The sequence below is a fragment of the Globicephala melas genome, chromosome 20 (assembly GCF_963455315.2).
Source record: "Globicephala melas chromosome 20, mGloMel1.2, whole genome shotgun sequence".
Classification (NCBI taxonomy): Eukaryota; Metazoa; Chordata; class Mammalia; order Artiodactyla; family Delphinidae; genus Globicephala; species Globicephala melas.
In genome coordinates, this window is record NC_083333.1 from 51,141,800 (window position 1) to 51,168,691 (window position 26,892).

Consider the following 26,892-nt stretch of genomic DNA (forward strand, 5'->3'; position numbering starts at 1 on the left):
GGAGCTGCCCGTCAAAGGCCCCACAGCCTCCAAGGACTGGCCTAGAAGAAGAGGGTATTTCCCTGAAGGGCCCCGGGAAGGGAAATTAACTTTAGCTCTGGGGGAATCCAGGCTTGGATTTCCTCCCTCTTTGACCCCGTGGCACTGAGGGCTCTCTTGCCACCCCACAGCCATGGCTTCTTTCCCCAGGAGCCCCTTGCCTCCTCTTTTTCTTTGAGAGCACTTTGAAATCCCACCAGACCGTGCCCTCTCACCCCATAGACTCGTGCACACGACCTGTTGGTGGTGAGACATGTCTGAGCTGTAAACATCCAGTTACTCATTTGGCAGTGATTCCAAGGCCTGCCTCGGGAGGGGAACAAGGTCATTGCCAGCACCCGTAGTCAATCACCAGATGTTTACTGGGCACTTACTGTGTGCTGAGCTACATGCTGGGGGCCACGGAACACACTTGGAAGTGGGCTGAAGTCCCCGGCTCAAGGAGTTTACAATCTTGGGGAGTTTATAATCACGGGGAGTTTACAATCACGGGGAGGAGAGATAAGGGTGTAAAGGCCTTGACTTCTTCAGGGGAGAGAATGGCTGACGTCTGGCAAGCTAGACTGGAAGGTATCTCAGAGAGTATCTCGGAGTCTTGACAGAAAGGTGGGTTTCCACAGGCAGAGAGGATGGATTCAAGAGGAAGAGCTGGAGAGCCCGAGGGGGCTGGCTTCGGGCTTGAGCGAGGTGTGCATCCAGGGAGCGTAGAGAGACCCGGCTGGGAGGAAGGGCTGGGACTAGGTATGGCGCTCTAAGGGACCGGGTCACTGAGCTTGCCTGAGGTGGCATCGTGGACCAAGGGGAGCTTTACTGCACAGTTTGTGAGGCCGTGGAGTCCAGGCCCCTAATTCTCCTCGGAGGCCCACGGTGAGAGGTCCAGCTTATCGATGGCTGAGCAATCCACAAAGCCTTGGGGGTAGCTGTTGGCTTGGAAGGGGTGCAGCGGGACCTTGGTGACGTGGGTGTTGTCACAGACAAGGCGTGACAAGGACATTTTCTGTAGAGAGTTCCGCTGCTCCTCAGTGAAGACCCCAGGGTTCTCCCACCAGAACCTGCAGAGACAGAAGCAGGGTCTCTCCATACAGCCCAGCCGTTGGACCCTCCCCCGTCTGCCAGAGGGGAAGGAAGGAGGTCACCGGAACATGCCAAGGTCTGGCGTCAGTCCTCCTGTAGGACGCCCACGGCCCACCTCCGAGAAGGGATGCCCTCCGTGCCCTCCCCCCTGAGGTCTCACTTGCCTGTCTCCATCACGGATCTGCTGGAACTGCCTTCCCAGGATGCAGGCCAGGAGATGCCCCACCTGGCCCCTCTCTACCAGGGGCTCAGCGATGGCCCCTATCCAGATGTCAATGTTGTCAGGGGTCCCGTAGAGAACCAGTAACTTCTCAGCCAGCAACTTGTTCTTCAGCACGGCGTGCAGCTGCTTCAGTGTTTGGGGCTGTGAGAGGCCACAGAAGCCTCTCCAGGAGTTGTACCCTAGGGCAGAGAGGCTGGAGCTGTCTCATCCCCCTTGCAGAAGTGCCCGCTCCGGCTCCATCAGCCCCAGAAAGTCTGTGTTCACAGCCCTTGGGATAGGGGAGTCAGTGAGCCATTGTTTTATACTGTGGCACTTAAGCTTCGAGGGGGCTAGAAGGTTATATGGTGCTTACTATGGGTCCAGGAACTATTCTAAGCACCACACACAAACGTAAATTGAAGAACAGAGATGTCAAGTAACTTGCCTGAGGTCACATGAGTAGAAAGGGCATAGCTGGAATTTGAACCCAGGCAGTCTGGCTCTTAGGTACTACATTTAGGAAGATCCGATAGTCGTTGTTTTCCCTCTGTTACCCTTTTCTTAATATTTTCTGGACTTTTAAACTGGTTTTACAAGTCAGTTGTTGATTTCTTTCATTTGAGGAGCTCAAAGAAAGTACCAGATGTGTTCTCTGGTCTCTGCATTAAGGAGAATGGAAGATTCCATTTCACAGATGAGCAAAGTGAGTTTTAAAAATGGGCATCTCTGGACTTCCATGGAGGTCCAGTGGTTAAGACTCTGTGCTTCCACTGCAGGGGGCACGGGTTCTATCCCTGGTCAGGGAACTAAGATCCCACATGCTGCGTGGCGCGGTCAAAAAAAAAAAAAGGGCATCTCTGCCTTCTGTTTTAGAAGTGATCACCTCCTCAGGGCTACAGACAAGAGTCCCTTGGAACCCCAGAAAGTAGCTAAAAGTTTCCCAGGCCTGGCAGGACCCTAGGCCCACTCACCAGGCATCCCATGGTCCCGGCAACGCTGTATGTTGATGGCAGCCAGGTCAAAGCCGTGGATCACGTGAGTGGGCTGAAAAAGCTTGTTGCGCAGCTCGCCCGTCATCATTTTATTCTGATTCATCGATTTGGACTTCTTGGCCAGCAGGCCCCGCACCAGAGGGTCAATTCCACCTGCAAGGGAGACCCAGAGGCCATGTTGGGGATGGGGGCAGCTGGGGACATTCTTCCACTGCTGGCTCCTCCCTCCACCAGACATTTTCTCTTTCTCAGGTGAAAGAAGGGCCAACTGCACCTCTCGGGCTGGAAGTGGGGAGGAGAGAAGAGCACAGTGCAGCCCGCAGGGTATGCTGGGAGCTGGGGGTCAGTCCAGACCACCTGCCATCCTGGGGCTATGGCATGAGCATAAGCTTAGGGTTTCTTTCAAGCTCCAGTTCAGAGAGCTGGCTCCTTCACTTCCATATGTTCCCCCAATGAACTGTGCAGCTTGGGAAGAGATGTCAGAAATCTCTGGAAAATGCCCTGACTTGTCGGGCCTTAAGTAAAGCCAGTTTCAACACAGCCCACCTCAGGATAAAGGGGAGCTGGCTTCAACCTTTGGCACTTAATGTAGGTGGAAAGCCATAGAGGAGAGCAGAAAAGAGCAATTTTTTTTTTTTTTTTACCAGACCTAGGAATTATTTCTGCAGGGATCAGAGAAACCTGAGGCAGGGAAAGGGAACAGGGAAAACTCGGCATCTTAAAGGCCAGCGGAAGAAAGAAAGAATAATAACCACATCCTGTGTGTCAGGAACCATTGTAGGGCACTTTATACATATATTTCTATTTTTTTAATATCCTATGAGATAGGTATTATTACTGTCCCCATTTTACAAATGAAGAAACTGAGGCTCCGTGAGGTGAATTCACTTGCCTAGGGTCACACAGGAAGTGCCTGGAGTCTGACTTCCAAGCCAGGTTTCCCTAGAAGCAGGCTACAGAGTGAGACAGCCTAGTGACAGTGCTTCCCTGAAAGCACATACCATCTTTGACTATCCTCCAGGTGTTGAAGAAGAGGGTATGCAGGGGGAGCTCTGCTTCCAGACCCCATGGCTGATAATTCTCATCCAGGCGGAACACAGTGGAGGGGACCTCTAAGTGGCCAAAGCGGAAGGCGAAGGTGAAGACATTGGAAATTCGGGGATCCACAGATTCGTTATAGCCTTGGTATGGAGGGATCCACTTTTGCATCTCATCACCTAGCACAATGGGTAGGTAGTCCCTAAAGGTGATAATCTGGAAGGAGAAACAAGTCATGAGAAAAGGGTGTGAGAAGCCCTACCTCTGGCCACAGTGGACGGGCCCAGCTGTGGCACCAGACTAAGCTGGTTAGTCAGATTCTCTCTCTCAGGAACTTAGATTTCAAATGCAGCTCTTCAAGAAATTATAGCTTGAATAGAAATAGCTATTCAAGCTATTTTTGGCGGTGCTCTATCTGAGGGGACAGATGGGGTGATATGGGTTGTCATTTTCTATCATGTGCAGAAAAGCAGAGAAAACCCATCTGCAGAGAAAGAGAGTGGAGAAGTGAAGAGAGGAGCAGAGAGGAGGGAGAGACAGAGTGAGAGTAGCTGCCCTAATTCCAGATGGTTTTCAGTCTCTGGCTCTCACCCTAGTTGAGGCCCAACTACACTCCCTGCCTGGGGGTTCCGGGAGAAACCCTTACTAGCTTCCAGTTGATACATGTATAGGGTGAACCTGTACTGAACATCTGAACTAGCTTGCATGGGTTTCTTTTTCTTGTAGTCCAAGAAGCCTTATTATGGATGCAAATCCATATGTTGAAGCTCTAACCCTCTCATCTGACTGTATTTGAAGATAGGGCCTGTAAAGAGGTAATTGAGGTTAAATGATGTCATAAGGGTGGAGCCCTAATCCAAAAAGACTAGTGTCCTGATAAGATGAGAGAGACACATGCACAGGGGTAAGACATGTGACCTCCAGAAAGGAAAGAAGAATGATGTACTGGGTAACACTACACCCATCAACAGCAGAATACAAATACTTTCTAAGGACCTATGGAACATTCAACAAGATAACCATACCAGGGTTATAAAATAAACCTTAACAAATTTGGAAGAATTGAGATCATAAGAGTATATTCTCTGACCATGATGGAATCAAATTAGAAATCAGTAACAGAAAGGCAGCAGAAAAATCTCTAAACACTTAGAAATAAAACAATATACTTCTCAATAACCCACAGGTCAAAGAGGAAGTCTGAAACGAAGAAACAACAACAACAAAACATACACAGTGAATTAAAATGAAAATATAACATATCAATATTTGTGGGATACAACTAACAGTGCTAAGAGGGAAATTTATATCACTTGTAATACTTATGTTAGAAAAGAAGAAAGCTCTCAAATCAATAATCTAAGCTCCTACCTCAATAAACTAGCAGGAAGAGCAAAGTAAACCTAAAGCAAGCAGAATAAACTAAAGAAGAAAAGTCATATGATTATCTAAATCAATGCAGAAAAACCATTTGACAAAATTCCACATCTATTCATGATAAAAACTCTCAGTACACTAGGAATAGAGCAGAACATCCTCAACTTCATATAGAGCATTTACCAAAAAAAATCACAACTAACTATACTTAATGGTGTAAACTTGAATGCTTTTCTTTTACTATTGGGAAGACAAGAATGTCTGCTCTCATCACTCTTATTCACTATAGTACTGGAAGTTGTAGCCACTGTAATAAGGCAAGAAAAAGAAATGAAAAACATACAAATTAGAAAAGAAGGAATATAACTGTCATTATTTGTAGGTGACATGACTATGTAGAAAATCCCAAGGAATCTACAGAACTCCTGGAACTAATTGCATTCAACAGGTCATAGGATACAGACTCAACACATAAAAATCAATTATATTTTTATACACTGGTAATGAATAAGTGGAAACTGAAATAAGAGATGTAATACCACTTACAATTCCTCCAAAGGAAATGAAATACTCAGGTATAAATGTAATAAGCATGTATAGGATCTGTCTGATTAAAATTATAAAATGCTGATGAAATAAATCAAAGAAAATCTAAATACTTGGAGAGACATACTCTGTTTATATAGTGGAAAACTCAACATTGTAAAGATGTCAATTGTCCCTAAATTGATCTATAGTTTTAATCCAATTCTTATCAAAATCTCAGCAAGATTTCTTTGTAGACATAGATCAGCATGTTTTAAAATATATATGGAAAGGTAAAGACCCTACAATAGCCAAAATAATTTTGAAAAAGAATAAAGTGAGGAGTCATTCTTCTTAATGTTGTCTTATTGTATAGCTACAGTTATTAAACACTGTGGTACTGGTGTAGGAATAGACACATAGATTAGTGGAATATAATGGACAACCTAGAAATAGATTGACATAAATATGCCCAAATAAGTTTTTTTTACACTTTTTATTTTATATTGGAGTATAGCCGATTAACAATGTTGTGATAGTTTCAGGTGCACAGCAAAGTGACTCAGCCATACATATACATGTATCCATTCTTCCCCGGACTTCCCTCCCATCCAGGCTGCCACATAATGCCCAAATAATTTTTGACAATGGAGCAAAAGCAGTTCAAAAGGAGAAAGATAGCCTTTCAGTAAGTGGTGCTGGAGCAATTAGACAACCATACCCCCCACCCCAAATGAACCCTGACCTAAATCTTATGCTTTATACAAAAATTAACCTCAAATGGATCATGGACTTAAATGTAAAAGATAAAACTATAAAATGTCTAGAAAAATAAAACCAGGAGAAAAATCTCTGGGACCTAAGACTAGGGAAAGAATTGAAACTTGACACCAAAACACAATCTATGAAAGGAAAAAACTGATAAATTTGGCCTCATCAAAATTAAAAACTCTTACTCTGCAAAAGACCCTATTAAGAAAATGAAAAGACAAAGTACAGACTGGGAGAAAATATTTACAGTCACATATCTGACAAAGGAGTCATATCTAGAATATATAAAGAACTCTCAAAACTCAACAAAAAGACAAAATCCATTTTGAAAATGGGCAAAATATATGAACAGATGTTTGATTGAAGAGGATATCCAGATGGCAAAAAAGCACATGAAAAGAAGTTCAATATGATCAGCCATCAGATAAATGCAAAGTAAAACCACAATGCAATATCACTACATACCTATCAGAAAGGGTAAAAAAAAAAAAGAGTGATGACACCAAATAATGACCAGGATGCAGAGAAACTGGATCATTCATACATTGCTGGTGGGAATGTAAAAAACAGTACAGCCGCTCTGAAAAATACTTTGGCAGTTCCTTTTAAAACTAAAAATGGACTTAGCGTATAACCCAGCAATTGCACTCTCGGGCATATATCCCAGAGAAATAAAAACCTATTTTCATGCAGAAACTTATCCACGAATGCTCATAGCAGCTTTACTCATAATAGCCCCAAATTGGAAGCTATGCAAATGTCATTCAATAGATGAACGGTTAAACAAAACATGGAATACTACTCAACAACAAAAAGAAATGAACAATTGATGTATGTAACAAGTTGGATGAACCTCAAGGAAATTATGCTGCAAGTAAAAAGCCAGTCTCAAAAGAATACATACTGCATGATTTCATTTATATAATACTCATGAAATAACATAACTGTACAGATGGAGAACAGATTAGTGGTTGCCGGGGGTTAGGGATGTGGGAAGGGGGAGGGTGGATGTGGCTATAAAAAGGTAGCACAAGGGAGTCTGTGGTGATGGTAGAGGTAAGTGTCGTTATTGTGGTGGTGGTTACATGAAACTACATATGTGATACACTTACATGGAGCTACACACACACACACACCCCACATGAATTGACTGCACTTATAACTGGTGAAATCTGAAGAAACTTTATGGTTCGTATCTATGTTAACTTCTGGCTTTTGATATTGTACCATAGTTATGCAAACTGTTAGCACTGGGGGAGACTAGGTGCATGTGCTTTTTTTTTCTTTTTGATACAACTTCCTGATCATCTACAATTATTTTTAAATAAAATGTTTAAAAAATATGTGTATGGTTAATATCAACATATCAATTTTTCTAAGTCTCTTCTAGTTAGTCAATCAACAATAGCAATTGACTATGCCTGTGACATGTGGCTTAGGTGTGGAAAATTTTAGAAGATAATCCAATCAAAACAATCAAAATAACTGTGATGTAACAGTCCCAGGAGTGATGGAGCCTGTGGTCCCAGTGATGGCCCCTGGGCGGGCATACTGAGTGACTGACATATGAATGACTCTCCAACACCCTGAATCCAGGGATTCATTTTGGGGCCGAGAAGCTGAAGAAACAAAAGAGAGGGTTTAAAAGAATGAGACAGTGGGAAAGAAGCAGCAGAGGAGAGGAAGGGGGAAAGCCGAGGAGGTCACTGGATGCGTGGCCACGGGCAGAGGGCAGAGCCAGGAGCAGAAGCGAGGCTGGCACGTGAGGCAGTTCTCCTGAGCCTCTTACCTGTATGAAGGCTCCTAGGATTTTCCGGGCTTCCTGGTAGAGCTTCTCTCCATCCCAATGAGGGTTGAGTCTCTTTAGTTCTCTGGCCAGCCGGTTGTGCTCTCGGAGAAGGAGGGTGTGGGAAACGGCCAGCAGGATCTGCTCCGAGGCTCGGGAATCTCCTGAAAGCCCAGAAGGCAGAAGGGTGGGTCCCCCCTGAGCAGCCCCAGAACCCAGTAACCTGCACAAAGAATAAATGTGGTGTCCCAGAGGGAAGCTCTCCTAAGCCCCTCCTTCCAGTTAGTTTAAGGTGGAAAGAGATCGGGGTTGCGATTCATAGATTTGAATCCCAGCTCTCCACACACACTTTTTAGTTCTGTGACTTTGGACAAGTTACTTAACATTTCTAAGCCTCAGTCTTCATGTCTGTGAAAATGGGGATAATAAGGTCGAACCCACAAGACTGTGGTAAAGAAAGACTACATACAGGTGACATTAAAAAGTAAAATTTTGCTAATTAAATCCCAACTACCTTCTAAGACAGGACCTACAAATAAACGAGGGGCTTTTTATTGTGCGGAGCAATTTGGATGGTTTTAGGAATGCAAGTTTGAGGGTAAGAGATTGGGTAGGGTTGAATTCCTCTGTGTAATAAGGGAGAAGAATCTAGAGATGGGGGCTATTGGGAAGAGAGGGTCGTATAGGTGGTAAAAGACCAGCTGTTTCATAAGGGGACTTCTTGTGTCCTCTAATCTTCAGGAAAGTCTATTAAATTCATGAATGCTTGGTCTTACTGGATATTTTAATGGAAAACAGGAAGGGCTTAATTTTGTGTCTGGACTGATGCGAGATGTGTATGGACACAGAATCCAAGAGCTCTACCAAGAGATCTGGGTCTTCTGCCATGTCTGGGTGGGCTGGGGGTTTGTCCTGGGAGAGTGGGTTTTTGGAAGAGAGAAGGCCTCCAGAAGCCACAGGCAGAGAACACCAGGAGGGCATGAGCCCCCGGAATGAAGAGAACTGGAGGGCTTTGTCTGCATACAGGATACATGGAGTGGGGACTTTGTGTTTATAGAAGTTTATAGAAAGCCTTAAAAATATACATTCCTCTTAATCTAGAACGTCCTCCTCTAGGAAGTTATCTTAGTAACTTATTAAAAATGAGCACAAGGGCTTCCCTGGTGGCGCAGTGGTTGAGAGTCCACCTGCCGATGCAGGGGACACGGGTTCGTGCCCCGGTCCAGGAGGATCCCACATGCCGCGGAGCGGCTGGGCCCGTGAGCCATGGCCGCTGAGCCTGCGCGTCCGGAGCCTGTGCTCCGCAACGGGAGAGGCCACAGCAGTGAGAGGCCTGCGTACAGCAAAAAAAAAAAAAAAAAAAAAAATGAGCACAATAATTCATCAACAAGGATGCTCAGGACCTTAACAAAAACGCACAAACAAAAATCACAGAAAAACTAGAAATGACACCAATGTCTCCAAGTAAGGTTGATAAAGTACCTTATGATACATATATGTCATGGAATACCAGGCAGCCATTAAAGATAATGATGTAGAAGAATATTTAAAGATGTGATACATTAAGAGAAGACATCAGACAATGAGAAGACAGAGAATTACTTCTAGTATGACCCCAATTGTGTAAAACAAGGTAGAACTAGATGTTTGACAGAAAAGAACTGGAAACATAGGCACTAAAATGCTAACAGTGATTGTCTGTGAGTGGTGGGATTTTGTGAATTTTCTTATTTTCTTTGTGCTTTACTGGACTCCCTTAATTTTTTTTTTTTTTTATACAGTGAACACATGTTCTTAGATTCTGTATTCATCTGCGCCCTTCTGCCAGTCCTGGACCACTGCCCACGGCAATGGTGTCTTGGTGTGTGTTTTTCCAGGAGACAATGAGAAGAAGCAATGGTAAACCCTCCCTGGAAGCCGCCCAGTGGCCTCGAGAAGCTCTTCTGGCCTTGCTCTGCTCTCAGGCCCCAGGATAATCCCCTTGTGCTTTGGCCCCTCTGTTGCCAGCCTAGACTCACCTGCCAGGAAGCAGGGCACGCGGGCAGTGGTGTTGATGAACTCACAGGGGCTCGGCTTCTTGTTGTCAAAGGGCGGGTAGGCCAGCCCGTGGTCCTGGGCCTCCTGGTTGATGGCCATGAGGCCCAGCGGGCTGCTGAGATCCCGGAGGCGGCTGGCCAGGCTCTGCTCAGGGCTGTACACTAAACTGGCGTCCAGGAAGGAGGTCAGAGCATTGATCTGCTCTCGGGCCAATGACTGGTAAGGTGGAGTGGGGCAGACAAACCCGGCCCGGAAGAAAGGCATGCATTTCCCTTGAGTCTTCACCTTGGGGTCGTTGCACGGGAACTGCAGAGAGATCGGGGTGGGTGACTGGGCAGAGGTGGTACAGCTGGCAACCTCTCCCCAGGGTAGGTCTGGATGCAGCTGGCAAAGATGCTGATGGTGCCCTCCTGGGACCCTGGCACCAGACAATGGCTCCAGATGCCTCCTGCTGATGCTATAAATCCTGGGCCCCCAACTCCCTGAAGGTCACTACATCTGCTGACTAAAAGGGCTGAGGGGGAATCATTCAATCTTTCATAGCAAAACCTCCAAATTTTTGGTTGAGAGAGAGTCCTGAGATCCCGGCACAAGGAAGCAGGACATGAGGCAGGAAAGGGTTTGTTAATAATTAACAACAGCTACCATTTATTTTTTCTGGACCTACCGTGTGCTTGGCATTATGCATACTTTATCTCACTTTGGTCCTCATAAAACCCTGTAAGGTAGACAATTCTGTCCCATTTTACACGTGAGAAAACGGAGGCTCAGAAAGGTTAAGTCATTTGCCCAAGATCTTACAAACTGAAAGGGCAAGATGTGGGATTCAGATCTAGGCTGACCTGACTTCACAGCTTATGTTCTTTACACCACAACACACAGCCCCGATTTGTTTGAGTGAAGAAATCATTCTCTAACTGTAAAATCATGAATAAGAAGGCAGGTGCACCACTGCAAGTTCCTTTCCCTTCCTGCTGGAAGTTCCCACAAATGCCTGCCACTCACCCTGACTCATCCCTTCTGGGAGTAGCCTTCCCGACTCTGAGATGACTTATGGTAGCATTCCACAAATTTCACTGTCTATAACATGAATCTCCCGGGGATTCCATAAAATGTGGATTCTGCTTCCCAATGTCTGGGATGAGGTTTGAGATTTTGCATGTCTAATAAGACCCCAGGTGACATCAGTGCTGCGGGGCCAGGGATGAAGACAACACTCCCCAGAGCTTCCCAATTTTGCCATTAGTGATTACTTGTCCATTTCCCACACAGGTCCTTTGTCCTTGACGGAAGGGACGGTGTCTCGTTCACCTTTGAATTCTAAGTGTTTAGCGTACTGCCTGGCACAGAGTAGATGAGTAATGTCTATTTGCTAAATAAATGGGTGAGTGAATGAATAGACGTGTGAGGCTTGGGAAGCTGTCAAATCAACATTCAAGATCTCCAGGAGGTCCTGGCTGACAGGCTGGGAACGTCTGCCACATCAGGGAGGCAAGGGGTTTGCCAGGGACCCGCAGCTGCAGGGCCTACCATGATGGGGAAACAGTTGTCTCCCTGGATACAGTGCTCATCACACTGTACTTTGGAGTACTCGCTGCTCTCCAGTTCCGTGTCGGGGGCAAAATCCAGGTCGTGGTCCACAATTTGACCCCACTGCATCAAGAGCAGGGACCTGTTTGGGTCCAGAACACCCTCTTCATTTAGGTAGCCTACAATCTTGTTGGATACCTCACGGGCCTACAGGTGGAGAGAGAAGGACAGGGAGGAAAAGGTGCTTTGAGGATTCAGATTCAACTGCAGTTTATAGAGTACCTGTGATGTAACGGGTGCACTTCATCCCCATGACAAGCTTGTGAGGTACGTGGCATTACCCCCATTTTGTAGATGAGGAGACTGAGGACTAGACAGGTGAGGTCAACTCACCAAGGTCCTGCCGCTACAAGGGGCCAGGTCTGTATGACGTGCTGGCTTCAAGGCCAGTGCTCCTTCCACTCAGAGAGGGAACACAAAGACAGGCTGTCCCTGAAGTAAGTGCCACGGAGGTGCCAGGTGTCTGGGAATAGAAGAGGGGCTCTGGGGAGGGCCCGCCAGCTCAGATGAGGCCAACAGATAGGACGTCCCGGCAAGCACCAGCTGATGCACTCCAGGGGCTGGGGCAGGGCAAGCGCGAACAGGACGGGGCAGGGAAGCCATCTGCCTGGGAGACCCCAGGATACTTGGCCTGACGGCAGCTGGGACGTGACCATCCCGTGGCTGGGCTCCGGGACCCGGACTCTGCTGCTCTCTAGTGGCATTTTCCGGAACACCACCAGGGAGGAAGTCCAAATCTCCATCTCGCTCTCCGGATGCGGTTCTACCGCGCGTCTGTCCTCCCACCTATTTCTTCTTCCTTTCCTTGTGTGTTTGTGGGAGGGCATCCTTTCCCCTCTGACTCCCATCATTCACCCGCCTGCTCGGGGCTCGCCCCCACCCCGTGTCCGCCCTCACCAACGGGACAGGGAAGCCGTTCCGCTTCTTCCTCGGCGTCCAGCCGAAGGGCAGGGAGAGCCCGTCCTCGTACTCCGCCGGCAGCCAGCGCGCCAGCGCCCTGTTGGACGCGCCCAGCGCGGGGTTCCTCCTGAAACAGCAAGACCGGCCCTCAGCCTAGGCGGCGGGTTCGCTCCGGGGTCCGCTTCTCCGCAAACCCCACGGGGATCCCCTGGGGAAGGACCCGGAGCTTCTGCCCAAGGGAAAGGGGGCGCGGAGGAGGGGCCTCTCAAATGTGGGGTGTTGGAACTACTGCCACCTCCGAAGGCGCGGGGCTCCTCTGCCCTGGGGAAAGGTGCTCCTTCCAGTGGGATACAGTGGTCTCTTTAGAAGGTGGAGAAGTTAGCGGGGTTCCAACAGAACAGATTCTAGTGGGACGCTAGTCCAGAAGGGTAAGGCGGTGGGAGTTAAGCCTGTAATGCCCAAGGGACAAAACCCCTGGCTGGGCTGAGCAGGGCAGGTGGGCTGGACAGATGGGTTGGCTGTGGTGATTGGGAGAACCTGCCTCCTAAACCCACCTACTGGCCACTCACCTGTTATTACAGTCTCCCGTGATGGTGCGGTAAGGGCTGTTCTCATCACATTTCACCAAAGGAACTGGGACACCACAGCCCACCTCCTGAGAGAGTGCAGTGAAGTCCAGGCTAAGGTCTGAAAGAGAAGGGACGCCAAAAGGGCTGAGTTCTTTCTCCATTCCGAGGCCCTGAGGGGAGGTTCATTTTTTGAACCTGATTTTTTGGGGAATACATTTTACGTTCTAAGTAAGCATTTCTCAGGGGGTTTCTCATTGAATCCTGACAACTCATTAAGGTAAGAATTTAAATTCTCATTTTATGAGAGAACGAGACTTGCCCAAGACCACACAGATAGTAACGGTCTCCAGAATTGTTAGTAGTTCTTTGTCTATCAGACCCTTTGAATCAACAGATCTTTCTTTTAGAACAATACCCCTGAGAGGTTAGGTACATGTTAGTATGAGTTAGTTTGAGAAGATTGCTTTTCTTCTAAAGCTCCACTGACGTCTAAGGTCCCAAGCACGCAGGAATCTAGATAGGAAAGATGTTGGGAAGGGACGGGGCATTTTTACGTGAGGGGCGCTGTGATCTCGGCGGGAGTAACAGAGCGGGGAGCTTCAGGCATCAGAGACCTCCACGTGGGCACAGAATGGGTCCTAATGCAGCCTGAAGGGAATCCGGCTCTGGGGGCCTTCTTCGGGGACTCACCTGCGGAAGTTGGCAGGAGCTGAGGTTCAAGCCCCAGCACCTTTTGAGTCTCAGAGCCCAAAGTGCTCCCTACTTCTCCCTCCCTTGTCCTGGTTTCCTCCTTTTGGAACTTTGGAATTTGCCCAAGTCCTAGGCTAGCTATCTTCCCCCGCTTGAGGTTTTCCCAGGGGGAACCTGCAGCCTCTTCCTCCTGTCAAGACCAATCCCCTTCCTCCGTGACCCACCGTGAACAGTGACATTTGGTAGGGGGTGGGGTGGAGGGGTGGAGGAGGTTACGATCAATCCATCGACTCATTGTTTCAGCTCCACGGTACCGAGAACAGAAGAGACAGCTCATCACCTGTGACGTAATCCCAGTAAATCCCCCCTGACACAGGTGGCTGAAATGTCCCGTCCACAGGCGGAAGTGGTGACACTGTGGCTTGGGACAGGGAGCCTGTGTTTATTAACTTTAGTCCTTCCTCTGGACAGAGGCCTTACAGATGGTGTTATAACAAAAGGCACAAATGTCCCCTCATTTGGAGTTGGCAGTGTGACCTTGCTGGGCCCAAGTTCCTTTCTCTGCAAAAGGAGCATTGGCCTGGCCAATGCTCAATGTCCGCCCAGCCCCTCCTTGCTCTGCAGTCCATGATTCTGATGGAGAGAGAGGACATGGCTCCCAGTAGGAACTGTGGCTTTTGGTGGCTTGTGTTCTCTCCTGCGGAGAGATGACCCCTTCCTGCCATCAGAGGGCTGGTGGGTTTTCTGTACCTGTGATGTTGGTCAGGGTCACTTTCTGCCTCAGTCTCTTTAAGGACTCCTCCCACACCTGCCCATGGCGGATGGCCATGCGGGTCCAGCCCTTGGCGTGCTTGAGGTATTTGGAGAGCTGTCGGGTGGTGGGTGCCTCAGAGCTCATGGCCGTCTTCAGCCTACAATGGAGAGCAACGTGGGAGTCATGACCGGGCCCTCGGCTCCGACCCTGTAGTGTGAGGTGTGAGGGGTGTGAGGTGCTGTGTGTGTACAGCAGAGCCGCGGGGGTGTGGGCAGCATGCAGGAGACCCCCACTCCTGTGCTCTCAGGGTCTTTTCTTAGCTCTCCTCTGATGCCTCTGGGAAATCTCCTCTGGGAGGAGGAAGCTACAGTGTGTCTTTAAGCTTCGTTAAGTCTGGTTCTCAAGGAAGGCAGACAGATGGACATGAGCACTTCCTGAATTAGAGTCAGAGGGTTGCAGGTGTGCTGGCTGCTTCCGAATCAGTTGGGGAACCTGAAAACACCTAAGTCCCAGGATGTACCGATTCAGACCGAGGAACCCCTGACCGTGGAGCTGGCCTCGTGCACCGAGAATTCTGGAAATAACATGCCCATGGGCCCCAGTTCTGCCCATGAAAGCATCCTCCCTCCGATCTGGCCCTAGAGTCAGTGTGGAGTTTGTTTAGTTGTGGCTGTAGCATCTAGCCTCTTGTTGACCATTTCTTGGGCCAGATGTTCGGGCTTTGTCTTAATTACCTATCTATAAAAAGAGAAGCCCAAAACCTTTCTACTACTAAGAAGTTGGTGACCAAGGACAAGGTGGTGTCAGAAAAGTCCCTGCATGAGAACCCTCTCCCCCTTCCTGTGCCTCAGTTTCTTGTGTGTGAGATGAAGGGTCCTATGAGATGATCTTTATGGCTCTAAGACTGAAATTTTGGAAGTGGCTCAAATTCTCACAAAGGCAACCCTCCTTTGGGGATATGCGTCACAGGCTGTAACTCCTGGCCTGTCCCTGTGGATCAGGTTATCGATTCTACTGCAAGCATGAGGGGGCCTCGTGCTCAGCCTGAAGGGCGACAATGGGCGATGACCGAGCTGTAATCACCAGGTCTGACCCCTTCCAACCTCCCCCCAACCTCGGTAAGAAAGGACCCAAGAAGATAAGCCAGACTGCCTTTTGTTGCTGTTACAAGAGACCTCATGGCCCAGTGGCCCAGACTGCTGCATGGCATGTCCAATGTGGTAACCGCTAGCCACATGTGGCTGTTTAAATGGAAATGCATTAAAATTAAATACAATTAAAAACTCAGCTCCTCAGTGTCACTAGCCACATTTCAAGGGCTCCGTAGCCACATGTAGTCAGTGGCTCCTGTATTGGACAGCACGGACCTAGAGTTTGAACCCTGGTTCCCCCAGGATTGGTTTACAGACATGACCTCTGAGTGAGCTAGGACTCACTGTGTTACTTACATCAGGGCCTTTGGAACACGCTGGCTGGGTTTGACTCCTGCGGCCACTTAGTAGCTGTGTGCCTTCGAGCAAGTTACTCAACATCTCTGTACCCAATTTCCTTACCCATAAAATGAGGACAATGGTAGTAATCCTGTTATTTGATCATTTTGACCTTCAAAAGCAGCTACTTCACATAGTTGGATTTAGCACTTTCTAGGATTTGGGGGAGGAAGGCGTGTGAAGAGCTGAGAGCTGTCTCTGGCACAGAGTAAACACTCACACGTGTTAGCATCAGCGCCATCACCATCATCATGGGTCCCAAAGGGCCCCCCCCCACCCAAGAGAGAAGGTGTGTTGCTGGGCCTCCCAGGGCTCCACCCAAAGGTCCCATGCAAGGCCCTACCTGTTCCTGCCTTTCTCCCCTGGCTAGCGTTCTGCGCGGTCTCCTGCCTGACCTTGACTCGCCAGGGACTTACCTCCTGCTCTGCCTCAGGGCCGGGCTCCACGGGCTCAAGCAGGGCCTTGGAGGAACTCTGTTTCTATCTCCAGGCCTACCCCCTTGTCCTAGCCCCCAGCCTCTCCCATCTGGATGGCCACAGCAGACTCCTAATGGGACTCACGCCTCCTCTTCTGTCCTTCTCCCATCCGTTCTCCATCCGGCTGCAGGAAGGCGCTTTTTCGAATGAAAAGCGGACCAGGCCACTCTGCCTGAAGCACTTTCTTGGCTCTCCCTGTGACGTGCATGAATCCACAAGCTTACTGTGTACGTGCTCGTGACGTTGTGGGATCTTTGCCTCTATCTAGTTCCCAAACATTTTCATCACCCTCCAAGGAGACCCCACACCCATGAACAGCCAGCCCAATCCCTCCCCTTCTCCCCCAGCCACTGTCAGCCACTGCTGTGCCTCTGACTATCTGGCCCTCAGGCTCCACCCGTGTGTCCTCTTTTCCTACTGCTGCCACCAGCGTGGGCCCTCTTTCTGTTTCCTGAGCACCCTAAGCTCTTTCCTGCCTCAGGACCTTTGCCTTTGCTGCTCCCAGACCCTGGCTTTCTACATGGCTGGCTCCTTCTCATCCTCCGTCAGGCTTCCCTGCTCCCTGCGCCTAGAGTAGCAGCCACTGCCCTGTTTATTTCCTTCATTTTCCGTATCACAGACTGTGAGTCGCTGGATTGTGTGTGTGCTTGTGAACTAATCGGTGGGGATGAGTTCCAAGGCAGGGCTGGGTCGTCCTGGGCAGCATGACTTGCAGAGGAGGTGATGAAAACCAATCGTGAGGCTTTTATTCTACCCCGACCTTGGGCTATAAAAGGATTGACATTAAGGAGGGAGAGAGAATGTTCGTCTGGAGGTAGTTGCTGAAACACCAGGCAGTTCACTCCTGCCACTGTGGGGCTTCTTCCTGGCGCTCAATCTAGTGACAAGGGCCTTGAGAGGAGGGCCCTGCTGTGTGTCCTGGAGCTATGGCTGGGGGTTGACTCCTGCCCAAAGAGCCCAAAGAGAACAAGAAAAGCAGACGTGGCTCGTGCTGTGCACCTAACAGCAGAGTAAGCCAGACAGGGCAGCCCTCGGCCCCAAATCGGCACATCCTCTAGCAGCAGAGCAAAACTTTTAGTCTTCTGCGGCATCTTTAAAGGGGACCTGGCCCAAGATGGTGTGAGGAGGGGTGACGGAGGGAGCCGCAAGCTCCAGGGCTGAGGGGTGGAGCTGTGAGCTACTGGTCAGAAACTTCTCTGGGTCAGAGAGCTGGCAGCAGAATCTCTGAGAGCCGAAAAGCGCCCAAGGAGGGAAGGAGCTTCTGACCCAACCCCTAACACCCAGGCACTAAGCTGTCCAGGCGACTTAGACTTTGCCATCCTGTATCTCTCCTACCTCCCCCAGCTTGACCCCTAAGAGGGACAGTCCTGGGCTGGGGGATGAGGAGAAGCTCGGGAAGGAGGGACGGGCGGACCATGCACCCTCCTCTCACTATGAAAGCCTAAAGCAGCTCCGAGGGGAGGAAAGTGAGAGGCTCTGGGCTTTGTCTTCTTCTGCTGACATTTGAGTTCCTGAAAGGACTAGAAGTGATCAGAGCACATCTTGTCATCTAAAAGTCAGCAAAAAAGTTATGGGACCTCTTGAGAGTTTATGCAAGGGCCAGGGAGGAATGAAACCCCAAGCCCAGTAAAGGGGCAGCAAGGGGAACGAGTGAGGTTGTTTTCTGCTCAGTAAAGTGGTTACTCTTGTTTTCCTGCCTCTCTAGCTCCAGCATGGGCTTCCTGAGGGCAGGGACCCAGTCTGCATTGCTTATTTCAGGAAACCCAGGCCCTACACATGGTCGGGAGGTGGCTGACTCTGCTGGTGTCCTGCACGTTTCTCAAGTTCATTTGGGCCCATTTATAGCTTTGGCGTGCCCCTACCCTAGCCTCTGACGGCTCACTCCCGTACCTGTCCTGGCAATTGCTTCTGAGTCAGGGTGGCTTCCTGGCTGGAGGTGCCTGGGAGTCACACAGTGTGCTACACTGCGCCCCCCCCCCCCCGCTCCCAGTGCCAAGCTTGCAGCACATCTGGCTGACATCAAGGACCCTTTTGGCAAGTGAAAGGTCTGCTCTCTCGCTTGGGGTAGGATAGACTCTGAGGTGCAGCCTACACTCCGGATCTCCCTGTGGGGTCAGCTGGGGCTAGACCTTAAACCACATCCCTGCTTAACCCCCTCTTTTTACCTACCTGGCCTCACTCCCTCACTCCGCTACAGCTTTCGTGAGAGCGCTCCCCAGTAAGCCACCCGCATGTGAATCCAGGTCTCAGGTTCTGCCTCAAAGGGACCTGACCTAAGACATGTTGAATGAACGGAGAACTTCTAGGGACAGGCTTTCTGAGAGTCTGCAATGCATGACCTAAGGAATCACTTAGCCACGTGGAAGAAAGTGCTTATAGGATCAGATGAGACATCCCCTTCAAGGTAAGTTAGAGGCTGAGGATTTTAGCAATTGTTGGCTTTTACTCATACTCGCCCCATACTCGCAGGTGGGCAGGGGCTGGGAGTGGAAGGGCAGGTTATAAAATTGCTCTGGCTCATTGGCTCGTCAGGACTGGCCTAGATGCACTCGTCAGCCTAGGAAGAGAAGCATGTGGTATGTGTGTCTCACCTACCTGGTCCGGGAGTCCAGGAAGGCCTTGTTGACCTGGATCTTGACCTGACTCACAGCATCAGAGATGGTGAAGGTGGGGGTGGCCTGCTCTTGGAGGGGGAGAAGCAAGGAGCAGGGTATCAGACACCACTCTTTGGAGGAGCCCTTTGCTCTGTCTCCCTCTTTCTCCACCATTATCCCCACCACTCAAACCTGAGCAGGCAGAAGATCAAGATTAGGAAACATTCGACAGGAGGAAAAGCCCAGAATGGGAAGAATACTCTCTGGTCCTCAGTAAGGTGTCAATATCACTCTTTAGGAGTCCAGTAGAATACATTCGTCCCTCAGTATCCACAGGGGATTGGTTCCAGGACCCCCCAGGATGCTCAAGGCCCTTATGTAAAAGGGCATAGTATTTGGATATAACCTATGTGCATCTTTCTGTATACTTGGAATCGCCTCTAGATTACTTATAATACTTAATGCAATGTAAATGCCATATAAATAGTTACCAGAGTGGGTTTTTTTTGGGGGGGGGGAGCCGGGGAGCTTTCTGGAATCTTTTAAAAAAAATATTTTCAATCCACTCCTTGTTGAATCTGTTGATGCAGAACCTGTGGATACAGAGGCCTGACTGGACCCAGTGAAGGGATTAAGAAGGCGTGTGACCACTCAGGTTGGCTCTGGGCTCTGGGCTGTGGGGATTTTTTTTGGTTCTTGGTGAAGTGGATCTGAAAACAAGTCCCTCAGAAGGCTTCGCTGATCACAAGGACCCTGAGGTAGGGAAGGGGATGGTGTAGAGTGGAGGTGGGGTTCCCTCTTTTACTCGAATTGGGGTCTGGAATGGTGGGGGGATGAGGATGCAGTCTTTGAACAAGGGGAGTGTAGTGGCTTAAATAGTGTCCCTCCAAAAAACTTGTCCAGCTACCACCTGAGAATGTGACCTTATTTGGAAATAGGGTCTTCGCAGATGTAGCTAATTAGGAAGAAGTCATACAGGTACAGGATGAGAGTGGGCTCTAAATCCAATGACTCGTGGTCTTATAACAAGAGGAGAGGACACACAGAGGACACCACAGAGAAGAGGGCCACGTGAAGATGGAGGCAGGTTGGAGTGACGCACGTATAAGCCAAGGATTTCTGGGAGCTACCGGAGGCTGCAAGGGGCAAGGAATGATTCTCCCCTAGAGCCTTCAGAGGAGCATGACCCAGCCAACACCTTGATTTAGGAATTCCAGCCTCCTGGACTGTAGGAGAGTAAATTCCTGTTGTCTTAAGCCGCCCAGTTTGTGGTCCTTTGTTACAGCAGCCCCAGGAAACACAATACAAGGTGGTACTTACCATTTGTGTCAGATTCTGCAACCTGGAACAAGCTCAGGGAAGCCAAAAGGACTGGGAGATGGAAGAGGACCCTCATCGCTGAAATGAGACCCGGATCAGGATGTGAGCCTTGTAGAGTCCCCGTGGGTAGGACTGAATCACAGAAAGGGGGTGGTAAAGCAGAGAAAGCCCAGAGAACATGAGACACCCTAACATTAGAACAGAGGAGGGGAAACCACAGTAACTAACTAGGCATCTACCATATGTGCAGGCCCATGGTAGGTCCTGGAAGATGGAAAGAGGCAGTGGTGGAAGGGAAAGAACACAGGATTTGTGGTCAGAAGGTCCTGAGTTGTAGTTATGCATTTGCCCTAACTAGCTCTGTGACACTGAGCAGGTTACTTGACATCTCTGGGCCCCCGGCCTGATTGAGTGAGAGGGTTGGACCAAGTGATCCAGGATGTCTGATTCTGCCTTGACACCCCGTGACCCAACTTCCTGTACCTGTCTTGTCACCGGTGACAAATGCTCTTACCAAACCCAAAACACAACTTTGGAGTTCCTCTTCCTTTTTTCCCCTCAGGATGTATTGCTCCCTGAACGCCATCCTCCTCTGGCCCAGCACCAGGGGAGTGTGCCTGAGAAGCAGACACTCAGTTCCTCCTATGGGAACTGGCAAGGAACGCCACCCTCCCTCAAAGAGTCGACATGATGGGAAAACACGAATGAAAATTGTGGCGAAGCTCAGAGCTCTCCAGAGCTCACAGCTGTGTTCCAGGTTGCCTGAAGAGATTCCTGCTCTTGGATCAATGCCTTCATCATGAGCTTTAACTCTGAACCTAAATCATCAGATTAAAATTGTGCAACTTTGTTTGCTGACGAGGGGCCTTGGAGCTCAGAGCGTCCATTAGGATTGGTGGGATAGACCCAAAATGTCTTTTGAGGAGATTCTAGCTCCAGCCCAGGAGGCACCCATGCTGTACAGATGGAAGGATCATGCGTCTAGACCATGTTCTTCACGAGAGGGCACAGGCTCTCCCCATAGTGTGCATTCACTGGTTGGACCCCAGAAACGTCCTCAGATTGGCTGCCCCCTCTGTCTCTACTCAAAGCTCCCTAAGAGAAATCGTGGTTCTAGAGTTTTGCCCAAGAGACCACCCAGGAGGTCTTCCAGATACTCTCCAGAAAAGGACAACTGTGTACCTGGACAGGTAATTTCAGCTTCCCTTGCACTCCCCCAATCTTTTCCTCTGACCTTTGATGATCCCCCTAATAATTTTTATCTTGTTGAATGTACTGCTTGTAAGCTAACTGTAGAAAAAACAAACAAACCAAGGTGCGAATAAATACCTCTCTGGCCAAGATTCTCCCTGGCACTTTTTTTTTCCCCAGCTTGACCCCTCCCTCAGTGGGCTCCTGTCCTTACACCTCTATGGCCCCACGTAGTCCTCCTATTTGTGCTTCGAGGAGAACACTGAGCCAGCAGAAATCTTCCCTTTTAAGCAAACAAATACGATGGTTTTGGAGTAAAAAGCATCACTGATATTATTTTAAGTTGTGGTAAAAACACACAGGATAAAATGTACTACCTTAACCATTTTAACCAGACAGTACAGTAGTGATAAGTACATTCACATTGATGTCCAACAGATCTTTAGAACTATTTCATCTTGCAAAACTGAAACTCTCTACCCACTAAACACCAACTCCCCCTTCCTCCCTCCGCCCAGCCCCTGACAACCACCATATCATTGATTTTTAAGAGAGCTGATGGGCACACAAGTATTCATTATGTTATTCTTTCAATGACTGGTGTGTTTCATGATAAATAAAAAACAAAAAGTGAAAGGTTAGTCTATGAAAATAGGCATCATCTGAAATAGATTGAGGAAGAAAAATATCATAGCTGGAGAAATAAAAGTTGAGAAATCTGAACAGGAAAAAGTCCTTAGATACTCATTTCTCCTCTCCTTTCCTTGGAACCTCTTTAATACTCCCCATCACTGAAAAGTGGTGGGAGGGAACCTCAAGGCAAAAGCTAAAGTATTTTCCTTGTCTCGGCCATCTTTCCTGGTGGGTGTGAAGGAAGCATGTGGGACAGAAAGCAGAGAAAAGCAAACACGAGGTCATGCTGCTGGGAAAGGGGTGTTCAGAAAGATCCTGGAGGAACCCTAGCTGCAGCCGGAGCAAAGAGGCTTCTGGGATGTTGGGATATTTACCCACATTCTTATCATCATGCTCAGTGCAGAAACCCTTTCCCAAGCCCTTTGGTTTGCATCAAAGCTTGGAGCCTTCCCTGAGACATGAAGTGTTATCTGGAGACAGAACCACAGCCTCTGCCTCTCAAATGCCAGTCTGGTCCACAATCCCCTGCCTCTTACTCACACTCTCCTACGCAATGCCCTCTTGGTCCCGTGAACTCCTATTCGTTCTTTAAAACCCAGGCCAAATGCCACCTTCTCTGTGAAGTGTACCAGATCTAGGCAAAATTAGGTCATTCTTTTTTCTCTCTTCCCACAGTACTTTACTCACATCTCGTGTCACTGTTTTCATGTCCGTTTCCCCGTCAGATCATAAGCTTCTCAAGAGCTACGTCCTATTTTTGTTTCTTCCACTGCCCAAGCCTAGTGTTGGTACATAATAGGTGTTGGGTACGTGCTGAATGAATGAAACTCCCGCGGCAGCGAAGTTCAACATCCAGATGGTGCAGAGGGAGAGGGTGGTGATGGTCCCTTAACAGGCTTCTCTCACCTCAGTGTGGCTACTAATCACCGGGGGACCTTGTTAAATGCAGATTCTAACTCAGAAGGTTATAGAAGGGGCCTGAGAGCCTGCACTTCCAACAAGTTCCAGGTGACGCCGATGCTGCAGGTCTGCAGACCACACTGCGTACCACGATCTCCCAGAGTCCGGCTCTCAGACTTGCTGAGGGGCCACCAAGGGGGCGGCAGGAAGGCCTCAGAAGGGAAGCCATCAGTAGGATTCTCTTCCATGAATGGTGAACGCTCTGTTGAGGGTAGTGGGATGAGCCGGAAAGAATACCAATGAACTCACCATCACCCCCAAGAATGTTCTATTTGATCTTTTGAGCAGTTCCAGTATCAAGAGGAAAATAGAGAAGAGACAAGCTCTTATCAAGCTCTCTACAGCAGAAAAAATCCCCCTTAGCCACAGGGTTCGGGATATGCAGTTTCATAAAAAAACAATATGATTCAATCACTCAATTTTCCCAGGATGAAACCCATTTAAATATTGATGCAATTCATAAATCTGATTGAGAACATAGCGTCCACAGGACATTGGAGACACCTGGGACTAGACATTCAGGGCTAACTAGATGTCCAGGTCTGCTGGAAATAGCATGAGACACTAGAAAGAAGTTGAAAATCTGAGATCCCTGGCTTAGGGGACCCCTTAAACACTGCAAACTTTTCACTAGAGTGAATTTTCATTAGCGTTCATATCGTAATTGCATCGGTCTCAAGAACCCCACATGGAGCATCATTCTGTTACTATCTTCCCCCAACTTTCTGTGCGACCTGGACACATGATGTGCCTTAGACCTTAGTTCCTAAACAGGATGGATGCGAGGAATACGGTACCTTCCAGCCCTAAGAGTTTATGATTCTATGGCTCGGTGTTCAGACTCAGAAAAGCCTCTTTGCCCCACAATGGATTCAATTACATTCTCCCTTATGGATTCAATCACATTGTCCCTTATGGATTCAATCACATTGTCCCAAACAGGGATGACCTGCCAAATCTGGCACCAGAAAATGCCTGAAGAAGACAAGTCCAAAGGCAGTACCAAGCTTTCTGAGAAGCCGTTAGGAAATTTCATCATCAACTTTGCAGATTCCAGTTAATGAGTCTTACCTGCCAAGTGCCTTGGCCTCCTGTGGCAGCCAGGGGAGTTTCTCTCCTTGGAGGAACTGGTCTTTTATACTGTCTATCAGGAATTAATTTTAGGGAAAGGCCCAGAAAGAAAGATTATGAGGGGCTGATGTGGCTTGGAGGAGGATCTCAGGTTCAGCAGGAAACACCCTGTGACTCTGGGCAGATGCTCGAGGAAACTGTCAAAAGGCAGAGGTTGGTTGAGGCACTATCGCTGGTCCTGGATGAAGCAAATCCTCTTCTTCCTATTTTTCAGGTGAATTATGTGGTCTTGCTGCAGTCATGGAAGGTAAACCTCTAATCTTTGAGCAGGCTTGCCCCTTCTATGCCCTTGATGGGATCTGAATAGCTCTTAAAATTAGGAACAATTAAGTGGCTTTCTTCCCCATTTGTTTATTCAGTGCCCTTTGATCCCTCTCTTACCTTTCACCCAATCACTGTGGAAGCCACTAGTTTCATCTTTGGGATTTGCAATAGTTTTCAAGTGTTCCCTTCTGGGAAGGTCAACATTTCAAAATACTACCCCTTTTTGGCCACCAGAGAAGTGAGAAGAGCCCTGGACTTGCTGTCAAGGGGTAGGTTAGATCCCTGCCTCTGTCACTGTGTGGCTCTGGACAAGTCACTCTACCTTCTGTTTCCTCGTATACTCTAGTTGCAAAGCCAATGGTTGGCTTTGATTACTAGGATTCTACAACTTCATACCTTCTATAGGGTGAGCCATTAAAAAAACACCCACCACTATACAGGAACTTATTGACTTAAAGCCCAAGTATAATGTTATATACCATCAAGTTCATTAGATCCATACGGGAAGGAAATAAGAAGGTTTAAAGAAAATGACATTTCATGAGAGTGTATTTTACAGACAGGCAAATTAACACATAAGCCTCTTTATAAAATTATACTTTGGGTTGAAAATACTCTGGGGGACTGTCAGAACTTCATCATCCCAAAACCAGCCCCCTGAATTTACCTTCCAAAATGTAATATTCCTTGTCTCTGGCTGATGGAAGGTAGTTAGAATCTGCTTCTCTTGTGATGAATCCAGGCAAATGAGCTGGGCATCTCAAAAGAAGGCAGCTGTCCAGGAAAGGTAAGTGAAAGACATCAGGCTTTTCTTGTTTTCTCTGAAAGACATTTCTGCTTGTCGGCCAAGGTTTTCTTTGTCTGAGCACTCCTTGAACTTTCGAGCATGCTTCTCAAGGCTCTCGCCTCTGGGTTTTGTGCTTTACGAGTTAATGAAGCTGTGTTTTTAGGTGGCTCTTGACCTAGTTGGTTCTGAATACTTGTATTTTCAGAGCTTTGCTGACGTGTGATGACATGGATTCATGGACTTATCTCAGTTTAGTTAAATCTGTTTAGCACAGTTAGATGTCTCCCTATGAGGGAACTGGCCCGAGAAATGGAGACTGGAAGACAGGTAGCCCAGTAGAAAGCTAAAAAGGCCAACAGCTTCTCATATATCAGCACAGAGAGTCCAAGGTATTTTAGTAATAGCAGCAGCAGGAAATACCCAATGAAGATGAAGTCTGCCACTGGCACATGGTGGTGCCCGTGTGCGCACACACATGCACATACACATACACTTTCCAAGAATTCACAGTTTATAAGCAAGGCTGGCCTCAGACATGGTTGGCTTTCCTCCTTTACTTCTGGAAGTACAATTCTGCATACTGATCAAGGGACATTCATGGTCAGTAAGTGACAAAGTGACCACTGTGTATGAGGTGACCGTAGCTCTCGCATTGGGCCCTGGCCTTCCGGCCATCTCCACCGTTTCAGGTGATATCTTCTTGGAAGCCCAGCCAGTCCCTCTCTCAGCTGTCTGTTTTCGCCCACCTTCCGCTGGCTTGGCTTTCATTCACAGCTGGACACGTTAATATTTTTCTTTCCTGGCTAAAATGCATTTCCTCTTGCTGGTTCTCAGAACACCAAACAAACGGACCTCTTGACCCCAGCGTGGCTCCACATGTCAATGTTTACCCTCTTTGGGACACATCCGCTGCTCACCCCAGAGAAGGAAGGAACCCAGGTGCTCTGGCGTCAGCCATCCTGGCCTTGGGACAGGTGTGGAGATAACAAAGTTTCCCTGAATGGTGTCCCTGGCAGCACAGGGCCTTGGGAGGGATGGGAACATTACCAGGCAGCCCGCTTCGGGAGGAAGAGAAAAGTGTCTGGGATGGTTTGTGTGTCTTCCTCCGCGGGCAAGAAGAGACCTTCTGCTTCCTGTAAGTACTTTTTAGGGGGAGGATTCATTGGATATTTGGTGGCTTCTGAGACTGGCATAACATCAGGGTTCTGACTGGTAAACCAAGTATCAATGAGTGTTTCCAATTAGCCACAGAATGTTGGGAGTGGAAGGTCTGGGTCTTGTTCAGGGTTCCTCCAGGGACCACTCTGGTGGGGCTGGCAGAGGGAATTACCAAGAACCTCTCTGCTGGAGTGGGCAGAATGCTCTTCCTTCTCTCCATTAATCTAAAATCCTTTTTGGTCAAGGCCATTCTCCTAGTTTCCATCAGTGTTCCATCTCTCCTTCCTTTCTTTTATCTCCCTCTTAGATGTTCAGTGAGCACCTGGTATTATGTGTTCTTGTTTTTTTCCTTTTCTTACCCCCAATCCTCCTTCTTCCCAATTAGCTTACAAATGGTGTATTTTGATAAAGTTGGCTTCAAATGAAAAAGATGTCATATCTGTTCCATGCCTTGGCAGAATTGTGTAGGGACAGAACTGGGAAAGGTGACAGACAGATCTTAGAGCTCAGCTGAGACCATTTGACCTAAAATAGATCCAGAGAT

At 48.4% G+C, this 26,892-nt stretch overlaps 1 protein-coding gene across 2 annotated transcripts; it reads right to left on the bottom strand.

Annotated features, from left to right (window-relative positions):
• Window positions 1-503: 503 nt before the first annotated feature.
• LPO (lactoperoxidase) lies at window positions 504-20,300 on the bottom strand. 2 transcript variants are annotated; one of them, XM_030881600.2, is made up of 12 exons: window positions 20,225-20,300; window positions 18,906-18,993; window positions 14,341-14,501; window positions 12,901-13,018; window positions 12,329-12,458; window positions 11,372-11,578; window positions 9,823-10,147; window positions 7,808-7,968; window positions 3,309-3,561; window positions 2,287-2,460; window positions 1,278-1,515; window positions 504-1,091 (listed from the first exon to the last, which is right to left on the bottom strand). In XM_030881600.2, the coding sequence occupies exons 1-12, from the start codon at window positions 20,298-20,300 to the stop codon at window positions 884-886; spliced, it is 2,139 nt and encodes a 712-aa protein (XP_030737460.1). In that variant the 3' UTR covers window positions 504-883. The 2 variants fall into 2 exon arrangements, with proteins under 2 accessions (XP_030737460.1, XP_030737462.1); XM_030881602.2 differs by lacking the exons at window positions 14,341-14,501; window positions 18,906-18,993.
• Window positions 20,301-26,892: the final 6,592 nt, after the last annotated feature.